Source organism: Carettochelys insculpta, chromosome 10 (assembly GCF_033958435.1).
Source record: "Carettochelys insculpta isolate YL-2023 chromosome 10, ASM3395843v1, whole genome shotgun sequence".
Classification (NCBI taxonomy): domain Eukaryota; kingdom Metazoa; phylum Chordata; order Testudines; family Carettochelyidae; genus Carettochelys; species Carettochelys insculpta.
In genome coordinates this window covers 17871418-17883575 of record NC_134146.1, presented here as the reverse complement: position 1 = coordinate 17883575, position 12158 = coordinate 17871418, and the positions used below count along the sequence as shown (strand labels likewise).

Genomic DNA, 12158 nt, shown 5'->3' with positions numbered 1-12158 from the left:
TTTCTGCGTGTTGTTATCTACAGAACTGTACAAATAGTATACATGTGTTTAATTGCTTCAGTGTATAGATTTAAGAATAAATTAGATAGCTTCCTGTATTCATACAGGTGAGAACTTGCACAGGATTTGACTTCTAAAGAAATTTAGCTCTATTTTCTTTTGAAGCCTTTAAGAGTTTTTCTTTTTAAATTTTCTCATTGCAGAGCTGTACTTTTAGCTCATGACAGAAACGCAATGCTGTAAATTTGTGGCAAAATATTTTCCTTTTGCAATTTTGAGATCTCACACAGCACAAACAGTTCAGCCATGTAAGTCCCTAAACTTTTTGGCTCAGTTAGCCCAATCCATCTTTTCTAGGGAACAAAATTTAAGGGAAATCCTGCCATACAGTGAATGGCCCCATATTCTGTTCTGTCTCTCTATTGCTAAAAGCAAGAGTTTGGAACAGGCTTTAAATGAGATTGTGCAAAAACCTAGAATATCAGAGGCTTTACACTGTCCATTAATAAGATATCAAACTCTAAATATACTCTATTGGACACCAGATAAAATTTTCAGCGTTGAATTATTCACACTTGAGATCAAACAGATTTCATCTCCCCTTCTCATTGGCCTAGACCTATCAACTTCTGTATAATTAGAAAATGCAGCCATCTTTTAACAAATGTTCAGGTAGTCAGCGTTGAGTTAACAGATCCTGGCGCTGCAGCCCCTTAGAAGTACAAAACTTGAATTTAAGAAAATTAACCCATCTCTAACTTTCTAAACCCTGTATAACATTTACAAATGGGAAAGTCATTTTTTAACAATGTTTCTCTTCTGATTCCCACTCCACAGGCTCAGCCTGTTTCTGTAATGGAAATCCTATTCTATTTACTTTCTAACATCATTGCTATTTATGCACCATTGTATATGTAAAGTATTATAAGAAATGCTTAGATTGTAGACTTAGTATTGGAATGGTTGCTGCCCTCCACTGTTAAACAAATTCAGTGCATTTTATAAAACATCTTTTTTTAACCCCTTTGAGTTTGCTTTGATCTTACTTTAAACTTATAAGGTTTTCTGGACCTTTCCCCAGCTCTTGTTGGTTTTCTTCCTCATGGGAAGTGGTTGGGGTGTGGAACCTGACAGACCATAGGAATGAGGTAAAGGGCAGAAAGTATATGGCATGACCTGGAAGAGGAGAAAGCAGAGTTATGGCACAGCATCCTTTATCCCAAAATATAAACATTTCACAAAATTCATAAATAAATTAAATCATTACTAACAATCCAATTATTACTTATGATTTAAACACTCAAATATCACAACACAGTTGGTAGTTCATGAGAATTGAAATTTGAGATTAGCTGGTGTGGTTTGGCTGGGTAAGCTTGATTGCAATGATAGACAAACAATGTTAATGGTTAACAATAAATTAATATCATAGATTAGAAATTTGTTCATAAAATATGCCATTCTTAACCTCCTTACTATCCATTTCTGCCTACCAGCTCCCTCTCCTTTCTCCCTGTCGGGGATCCATTGTTTGTGACTACACAGCAACAATTTTGAGTAATCTGTTGTACTGAATGAATACCCCTTTTAAAAATTCTTTGCTGCAAATTCTTCATACTTTCCCTTTTCAACTTTGCCATGTCCAGTGGTCCATCTAAAATCACTTCTGATTGTAGCATTATTTTGAGCTGCTGTGAAGCGGGCATCATAATACTCATTTATGTCGTAGAAATCTTGTTTTCATTTTGATTTGCCCCTTACTTATAAAGAGACTGTACCAGCTGTATGAAGCTGGTACTCTTGGAAAACAAGGTAGATTCTTATATTGTAGTAATAGGGCTGTCAGTTAACTTAGGTTAACGCCTGCCCAGGTGAGGGTCCTACTGCTGTGGGAATGCCAGTGGGGCCCTGTGTATCAGCTGGCTTACAGCTGCAGGGGCTGCCCCCAGATGAGGTCCCTCAGCTGCAGGGGCTGCCCCTGGTTGGGGTCCCGCATCTAGAAGGTGGCTAAGGTGCAGACCCCGGCTGGAGCCCCGGCTGATGTTTCGCCAGGGGCTTTAGGAGGATGTCACCTCCAGCCCAGCCTGGGTGCCGTGCTGCCTCAGCTTTTTTTTTGTGTGTGCGTGTTCTGCAGATACTATTCTTATTATTGTTTAACAGCATAATTAATGGCGATTAATTGTTTTTTAATTGCTTGATATCCCTATCTAGTAACAATCCTTGCCTTTGTGGCTAGTAAACCTTCCTTTTCTGAGCTGTTTAATATTTGTGTGATTGATCCAAAATGTATGTGCATGTAAGCTTTTTGTTTGTCATAAAGATTTTTTTAATAAATGAAAAAATGCCTTTTATTTAAAGTACATACTCAATTTCCAGATCTGAAGAAGTGGGGCTGTCCCACGAAAGCTCAACACCTAGTAAATCATTTTGTTAGTCTTTAAAGTGCTACAGGACTGCTTTTTTGGTTTGTGAAGGTACCTCTCTGTGACTAATAAAAACATTTGTAAAGGTTATGTGCTTTTTTTCATATTTTGATAAGCCAGACATCACTTTGAAGCAGATAATAATGGTCAGTAAGCTTTGGCTTTTTTCCCTCCGCTGCCTGCCCACCCACCCAAATGTTGCAATTTCTGTTGAACTTGAACGGCAGCTGTTGGTGGTCAACACTTAGGAAAATCAAACCCCTGGTACCTGATACTCTTGAGATAGTAGCAAATACATATGTAGTAGCAGGCTTCAGACGCTAAGTAGAACTGTGTATTGGCAAAACAAATTTGGTGGTATTTCATTATCATCCTTTTTTGTTACAGGTGCGAGAAGATGTGTTAAATTCATTGAATAACAACTTTCTTCAAACATTAAACCAAGCTTGGAATGATCATCAGACAGCAATGGTGATGATTAGGGACATTCTCATGTATATGGTGAGTAATCATGGTATTCCACTTGTCATCATTTATAGCCCTGTCTTCAGAAATGTAAGCTGCTTACCTTTCAGACCACTCTAAGGGAAAGAGGAGCAATAAAGTATGTCCAGTCATCTGCTTTTCAAAAGAGATAATTTATTTTAAAGGTAAACTACCAGAAAGCCCACATGAGCAAGAAAATGGTAAATAGGTCAGTTTCTTTTAGCGTCACTTATTTGGTAGACAGAGGTTATTGAAAGTGTTCTTCATTTCTTGCTGACGTGCTTCAAGGGTGGAAAAGATTTTCAGACGCCAATCAAAGGGAGAAGTGTAATTGATTTGGGGGGAAGGGAAGTTGGTCAGTTCCTAAATGATTCTCTTTCAGTTAAGGAAGCTTTCACTTTATTGAGGCTTCTGCCAATCTCCTATAGTCATCTGATGCTGCCTCATGATATATACATTACAGATTCAACCCTTGGTGAGCGAGAGCCCAAATTGCAGATTGGCAGATTTCTGAAAGGTGTAAAATTGCAATGAGGTTCTATTCCTGAAGTTTTAGATTAGGATGCCTCTGTTATCACCTTTTAATTTGGCTTGGAGACTTCCAACCATTCTGTGTAAATGCTTAGCAAGTCTCAGAAGTAATATAATTATGTTACTCTAGAATTACAGGAGGGCAAATGTTACCCTGATTTGACTTTCTATTTTGCCTAAAGTTCCTGTTACCCTGAAACTGAAAACAGGTGAGTCTCCCAAGCAAAATATTTTAAGATTCTTGTTCTAGATTTATATGGCTGCTAATTATTATTTTTTGCTGTTGACTTTGAGTGCGGAATTATTATAATATAGAGCTATACCTATCTCATAGAACTGGAAGGGACCTTCAGAGGTCGTCGAGTACAGTCCTCTGCACTCACAGCAGGACCTATCACCACCCTTGACAGATTTTTATTTTTTTAATGTATTTTCTCCAGATCCCTAAATGGCCCCCTCAAGGATTGAACTCACAACCCTGGGTTTAGTAGGCCAACATTGTTCCCAAATGGTTGTAATTAAAGAACATAAAGATTTTGATATGGCTGATAGCTAAGAGAGGTCTTCTTTCACCTTCAGGAGAGGAGCCCTTTATTTTTGGATCTGTGGCAGTAGGGTTCTAGTTTGGTTAAATTTAGCCTCTATGGAGTTTGTGATCTCAGAAGTGAGTTTAATCTCTGGTGAGGAGGTGGTAGAATTCAGTCTTGTATGCTTTCAATCCCCAATTCAAATTCCAGAGCCAAACAACTTGATTGCAAAAATCAGTTAGGCTACATCTACACTAAGAGAAATCTTCGAAATAGCCACGCTATGGCCATTTTGAAGAATATTAATGAAGTGCTGAAATGCATATTCAGCTCCTCATTAACGTGCTGCTGGCCGTGGCACTTCAGATTTGCCACTTACTCAGCAGATGGGAATAAGGGGATTTTGAAGTTGGTGGGGTACTTTCAATAAGGACCCCCATTTAGACAAGTCACACAGGAGCAAAAAGTGGCAATTTCGAAGTGCTGCAGCCAGCAGCACGTTAATGAGGTGCTGAATGTGCATTTCAGCACTTCATTAGTATTCTTCGAAATGGCCATTAGCATGGGTATTTTGAAGATTTCTCTTAGTGTAGACAGGGCTTATGGTTATAAAATGACAGTATTGTGCCTATCTACAGTGTTACTTAACAGAATAAAAGGAAGTGGTGGTTGTGACAGTGTTGGACTAAATAGACTTCTGATTGGTATTGCAATTGCTATGTTCCTTTTGATGTACTACTTTTCATTTAATTGATTAAAAATAGGACTTAGGTTGTGGTAGGGGGATAATCAAGTTTAAAATAAATCTTTCATTAAATTCTCATTTCACTGTTTTCCATTGTAGGTAGTTTTTGATTAATCTTTAAGCTAGTCTGTGTGAGAAATCTGATCTTCTATGAGTCTCAAGTGCCAGCATAATTATTTCCTTTCTGAATACCTGGTTTCAGCTTGTCAGAGCTTCTGAGTAAGATTTTCCATGCAAAAGCTAGATGCACACAAGATTTTTTTGGAGGTCCTTGCGAATTTGAAGTGAGAAAAATATACTATTTATGGTTATGGGTATTTCCTGTGGACCCAGTCTTGCCGTCTTTTCAATTAATGCATCAAGTTCTATGTGTGTGTTAATGAGCATCTTTCTTGGGGTAGATCTTTTCTTCTAAGAATTTCTAAATCATCATGTGATTTGGTGATCTTCTGGCAGTTAACTCTGTATAATCACAAATCCAAAATGTCAGAGAGTCTTGAATTTTGTGTTACCTATATTCAGATATTTCAAGACAATACAACAAATGTGGTTGAGTAGTATTTTCCTCAGTTTGCCTTTACACATTGTTAAAATATGCTTTTCACAACAAAGGACACTGCTAAAGGATATTCAGCAAAGAAGTTGACTTTTTTTTTTTAAAAAAACACCCATCTAGACTATCCTGGGAAGGGGTTTGTCTAATCTGCTCTTAAAAATCTCCAGTGATGGAGATTCCATAGCCTCCCTTGGGAATTTATTCCAATGCTTTACCACCCTGACAGGAAGCTTTTTCTAATGTTCAGTCAAATGTTCAGGTGGCACCCTTGTTCCCCACACCCCTCCACTTGCAGAACTGGGAACCAGGTGGCAGGCTGGCTCCCTACTCTCCTCTGCTTGCAGAGGTGGGAAACTGATCAGGTCCGCAGTCCTGGTCAGTTTCCTGGCTCTGGTTAGAGACAAGGGAGCCAGGAAATTGACCAGGACTGCTGGCCTGGTCAGTTTCCCCATTCCTATCAGTGGTGGCAGCTGAGAGCCTGACTTTTAGCTGCCCCTACTAACAGGAGCAGCTGCACACTGACAGGAGTGGGGAAACTGACTAGCTCAGCAGTGCTGCTCAGTTTCCCCGCTGTCAGTTTCCCCGCTCCTCTGCATGGTGCCAGCTCCCTACCACTGAGAATTACTTTTAACCTGAGATACATGTAACTTGAGCGTGCTTATCTTGGGTGTCTGCTGTATATTGTACAAGCTGAAAGTAGTGAAATAGCAGATTTTGAAACTAATCTTAAGATTGATTAATATTCTTAGCCCCTGAAAAATGCCAGTACAGGTTCCACATCTCTCGTCTGGCACTCTCTTGTCTGGCAACATCCATAGTCCGACATGATTTTGGTAAATCGTACAACCACTTATCTTGGGTGTGGCCCAAGATTCCTCTAGTTTCAGAAAATTAGTTTAGTCACCAGTCCTGGCTTTCAGTGTTCTGTGCTGTTATTTAGCTCTTTTTCAGCCTCAAGTGTCTTTTAAGAGTGCAGTAACCACTGGAAGTGTTGATAATGGGCTAGGCCGGTAGTTCCCAACCTGGGGTCCATGGAGCAGGGGTCTGTGAGGGTATTGCGGGGGCGGGGTCCTGTGTGGCGGGGGAAGATCATCAAATGGAAAAGGAAACCACAACATAGATTAAGTGTATGTAGCAGCTAGAATTGGCTTTGATGGGGGTCCGCGCATAGATTGGATGGGGATTCGGGGTCCTCACTACTGAAAAGGTTGACAACCACTGTTAGACAGTATTGACCTCATGGTCTGGCAGATTCTCTCATCTAGCATCACTCTGGTACTGAGAGTGTAGGACAATAAAGGTTCAACCTCAGTACAAATGTTTTCAATAAAAAGCTGACTTGTTATTTGGAGTTATGGTGGATAAAGGCAAAAGTGTTATCTTACAACAGTACTAGCACAAACCACAAGAACTTCCTTCTCTTGATGGTCTTTTAGTGATGTGACATGCTGGTTTCTTTCAGCAGTATATTAAATGCCCAACTAGCAGTTGTAGCGTGTACCTGGCTTATAATTAATCATTCCCTGTTTACTTTTGGAGACGTGGATAGAGTTAAATAAGGGACAACAGAGATACCTACATATGAATGGGAAAGAGAAACTACATCAAGCACTCTCTTCTCTACCATTTCTCCTAATACAAATGTTAGAACACTCAACCAAAAGTAGCATGGCTCATTTTTTCTTTTGGTCTGCGTATGGAAAGTAGGAGTCAAATTATTGGTGTCTATCCAGTAATGGGCAGTTGAGCTCTAGAGCAATGGTCATAAGGTCATATGTAGTAGGTGAAGGACTGTTCTATGATTTGTGGTCCATATTTGAAATGTATATTCAATAGTGGTATTGGATATGAGTTTGTTGGCCAATACCACCGGTTGAGGTGGAACAGAGGGATGGAGATAGTAAAGGTATTTTGTGCTGACCTGAAAGAAAAAAAATTCTTTATTTGCAGTGTGGTAGCCATCTTGGGGCCAAAATGTAAGGGAAACAAAGTAAGGGGATGTAATATATTTTATTAGACCATCTTCTGTTTGCAGAAGAGACAAAATTTTGAGCATCCAGGGCTCCTGTATATGTCACTTACTATCAGCCCTGGTCCTCAAAGGTAGTCTTCACTTCTTAAATTCATTGAGTCTAGGAGGTGCTAAAAATTGTTGTCTCAACAGAAATGAAGGGTCCTGTGGCACCTTATAGACTAACAGAAAAGTTTTGAGCATGAGCTTTCGTGAGCACAGACTCACTTCATCAGATCCTGGTCTTGGAAAACTGCAGGGCCAGGTATAAATAAGCCAGAGCAAGGGTGGGGATAACAAGGTTAGCTCAGTCAGCAAGGGTGAGGCTTACTACCAGCAGTTGAGCTGGAGGTGTGAACACCAAGGGAGGGGAAGCTGCTTCTGTATTTAGCCAGCCATTTGCAGTCTTTGTTTAAGCCAGAGCTGAGGGCATCGAATTTGCAGATGAATTGTAGCTCAGAAATTTCTCTTTGGTGTCTGGTCCTGAAATTTTTTTGCTGTAGGATAGCTACTTTTAAGTCTTAATTCGTTGCTGTTACAGATCCAGACTAACACGGCTACCCCTCCGATACTTGTCTCAACAGAGAATCTGGTTTTATGATTTACTACAGCAATTTTTAACCTACCAACTTTTGTCTTCTGACTGTAAGGGGGCTAATTGCCCACTTCATTTTATTGGCTGCCACATGCATTAGTCCCTCATGTTTAACAAACTGTCTCACCGTGTATTTGGCTGTTGCCATCTGGTTATCTTTTCCAGATTTAAAGGTGAATTCTGCAGGAGAAAGCTTTTGTCTTCCACCAACAGCAGTTGGTCTAATAAAAGATATATCACCCACTGTGTCTCTTCTTAGAAATCAATTTGAAATTTTTATTTCCAGCAGCGTTTTGAATCAGTAGATATTTGGTATGGAATTAAAGTTGAAAATAAAGTTTTCTTGACTGGGGAATTAAGGTGCATATTTGTGCCGTACTGAACTTGGTTTTCTATAGGAAATATAAGTAAATCAGTTTGTTCCCTTTAAAAAAAATGGTGGTAGGAAAAGTGACTTCAGCTCATACTTGAGCATTTTCACACATTTTTGGTGATATTTTTTTTTGTCTATAAACAGCTGACCAGTATAAAGGATAGAGATTTGTCTTTGCTAGGATTTTCTTCATATAATGTCTCCACTAACAATGTCAGCATTTGGTTGAGTAGTTTAGCCTTTTTTAAATAAAGGGAAACAAAGACTTTGAAAGCTAAATTGTGGGCTTAACTGTGGGTAGCAGTCTGGGGGATGGGAAGAAGTCAGGTTGAAATTCAGTTATGCAGTTGGGTCCACGCAGTATAAATCATGAACAAGCTCTTGAACACATTTTGAATCATACAGATATGTGGGATATAAGCTTATTTTTGATATTTGTTTGTATTTTTTCCTTATAGGATCGTGTATACGTACAACAAAATAACGTGGAGAATGTCTACAACTTGGGGTTAATAATTTTTCGAGATCAAGTTGTACGTTATGGCTGTATACGAGATCACCTACGACAAACTCTGTTGGATATGATCGCAAGAGAGCGGAAAGGAGAAGTTGTAGACAGGTATGGTGGTTCTAACTGATTACTATTGTATTTAATCTTTAAACATAAAGTGGTGAGTGGTATTTACAGCATTAAGTATAGACAGATAAGTTGTTTTTGCAAGCACTAGTTAATCTGTCCTTTCGGTCACAGCATGTCGGAGAGTTGTTTTTTAAAAGACTGGATTTTTTAAATTATTTTTGAGCATATGTCTTTTGTAAATATTAGATGCACAGAACTTAAGAAGTACTGCTAAGAAAACTGTTAAACAAGTATTTAGTTTGACTACAAAGATTCAATGATCTGTCTATTAATATTCTTTCTTATTTATTCCCTGCTTTTTTTGTTTTGGTTTCAAGTTTTTCCCATTATTTTGCTTTCCAGGTTGCTTTGAATTTGTGGTTGGGGTAATTCCTTGTGCAGCCCTTCTCCTTGTTTCCTCTTTTGCTCGGACGCCTGCGGTTTGCCATTTTTGGATGTGGGAAGCTTTATTTTTCTCTGTTTTATTTTGCCATAGTTTTTTACCTTAAGTCTTTCAATGTTAATTTGTCCCATTCCAATTTCTTACTTTTTTGCAATTTCATCATACCCTGAATGCCATTCCAGGTGCATGATGCTGCACCTAAAGAAACTTGACATTTGCAAGTTTTTTGTGCTTTTCCATTTTCAGAGCAGCTGTTGGGTGTGGAGACCATGTGAACTGCATGCTGCTTTAGTTACAGTAGCGTCATTACGATTGCCAAACAAGCATTTTATGAAGAGAGTATCTCTCAGCAGCTGTATATTGTCCCCTAGTGTCATACAGTGGGATTTTTCACAGCTCACTAATTCTTTTTGCTCTTACATTAGCTTTATTGACATGCTTATGTTCTTAACTGTGTTCTGACTTGCTGATTGCCTCTTTTGTCAGTAATCAAAGTATTGTATAGTTTCTCTGGACTATTCCAGTGCTGCAGCTTTAATTGTGAGGTTGTTCTAGGTGAAATAAGTGGCTCAACCGGTAGCTTTCAACTAGCTTAATTTAAAACAAAAATACTTTTGATTGTCCATTATACTGTAGAATTTACAGTCAGTATAAACAAATGGATTTCAAGTCTACTGCTGCTCTTGTTTGGCCTGTCCCTTTCAAAAATTGTTTGACTGATTTAATGAAAAGGAAAATGTAAGGCCTTTATATTTTAAAATTACTTGTAGTGGACTTGATTTTTTTTCCCCCCTACAAAATTGGTGGTTTGTGACATGAATGAGAAACCATCTGAGCAATGCTCTATACAGCTTTATCAACTTATGTTCTTTTTGCTCTGTATTTTAAAAGCAAGCACAAATCTCTAAATTGTCAATCTTTTGGCAGAGGTGCAATAAGAAATGCTTGCCAGATGTTAATGATTCTAGGTCTTGAAGGAAGATCAGTCTATGAAGAAGACTTCGAGGCTCCGTTTTTGGAGATGTCTGCAGAATTCTTTCAGGTATAGTGGTGTTTTCACTTACACTTTTTATTTTAACTATATATGGATTAGAGCTAGTACATGTATAATTATGGATACAATTTTGCCATAGTAAAATTAAGCAAAATTTACAGAATAGTCATGGGGAAAAAATGTATAAAAATCAAAGTATGGTTACAGATGGGCTGAGAGCTGAAGCCCCGCTACCAGTGCTGAATCTGAAGAAGTCATGGAATCTGTGACCAAATTGCATCCTTTTTTTATAACTTCCCGGATAATGTAACAATTAGTAAGAATCAAAGTGCAGCATTCAGTAATTGTAACTTGATGAAGAGGGGAAGGTGTTTTTTGTATGTGACTGTGTAATAAAAGTTCCCAGTTAATTTTAAGTCATTGTCTTTTATAGTGTCATTATGGATGTGAAATTATTTGGGAAACTGCCTTATGAAAGTGATTGACCATATTGTGAAATTTTTAATTTTGCAGGCTTTAATTGCATAGAATAAAAAGAAAAATCTTCCCAAATAATCTTTTGAGGGGGACCATGAATAAAGGAATAAGAAAGTTTAACAAGTTTTAGAGCTAAATCTTGAGTTGGAGAAAAATGCCACTTGTTAAAAATGTTGAGATCCGATATTGCCTTCATGTTCCCGTGGATGAGTTCGTGTATCCTGCATAATTACTTGAAATCACCAAGCGTGTGCAGTATATGTCTGTCTTTGTATGATTAGTATGCAGGTGTCCAACGTTTGAAAAATAAAAAAAAAAATCAGAGCAACATTTCCCATTTTTAACCATATGCCTTTATATTAAAAAAAGGAAGAAAGAAAGAAAAAGTTGGAGATGGACAATTTTCCAGGGTGAGAAACTGTCCATCTCTAACTTGTAAAAATTATTTGCAGAAATTGCCAAAATAATAGATAAAGCAAAAAAAACCTTCAGAAAGCTTTTGGTAAAATTTCTTACCGCAGGCAATTAAAGAAATTTCTCAGCCGTGAAAGAGAGAGTTATGTCTTGATTTTAAAATCTTGTTGAAACAGAAAGTGAGGAGAAATAAATAGCCAATTCTCTATGTATTGTAGTTGAATAAAATGTGTTTAGGGCAGTAGTTCTCTGCCTACTTACCATTGTGGTAAATAACAGAGAGAGCTGCATATGTGGCTGCATTCTCTCTCTCCTTCTCCTTGTACGGTGTTGCTGATGTCCCATCAGTCAAGCTGTGCACTGATTGGGCTGTGATTGAGAACCACTGACTTAAGGTAACAGTACAGTAAACTTTTTCATATCTGGAATTCTATCATTTGGAACTGTCAAATAACCAGCATTTTAACCTTAAGTAAATTTTAGTTACATTGTCCATTAGTACAGTATAGTGAAAGTAAATATAAATAAATACAGCAAATACAGTATGTTTGAAGTATACAATACTACTGTTGTTGGTAAATAAAGTGCTCTGCATGCATTTTTCTTAATATCTAATCTTGTTTTTCTTTAGTGTTATGCATTGCTAGGTATACCTCTCTCTTATCCAGAATATTTGAATATCTGCCCCTCACCCCACCCCCCAGTCCCGGGGCTGTTGGATATGAAAGGCTTTACTGTACTAGGGCTGGTGGTGTTCACTTTATTAACTATCTGGAAGACGGAAAAACAGCAAAATTTGCTGACAGTGAGTTAGGTTATTCAATTCCAAAAAAACTGAACTCCAAAAAAAGACCTGTGTAAGTAAAACCAGGAAATTTCAGCAACATAGTGGTAGACAAAATTTAGCATAAACTTGGTAATGTTCATTGGAAGACTAAATTGAAATAATCCAGTGGAACAATTTGATTCCAGTTCTTTTTTTATGTGAGTTCTAAATGTCTCTG

General features: G+C 38.0%; 1 protein-coding gene across 1 annotated transcript in view; it reads left to right on the top strand.

The window, feature by feature from the left end:
- The window catches only part of CUL3 (cullin 3), a 116315-nt gene that overhangs the window by 31310 nt on the left and 72847 nt on the right, over positions 1–12158 (top strand). The window contains exons 3-5 of the mRNA XM_075004223.1: positions 2811–2924; positions 8706–8866; positions 10197–10311. Of these exons, the coding sequence (XP_074860324.1) occupies positions 2811–2924; positions 8706–8866; positions 10197–10311 (390 nt within the window). The remainder of the gene's footprint in view (positions 1–2810; positions 2925–8705; positions 8867–10196; positions 10312–12158) is intronic.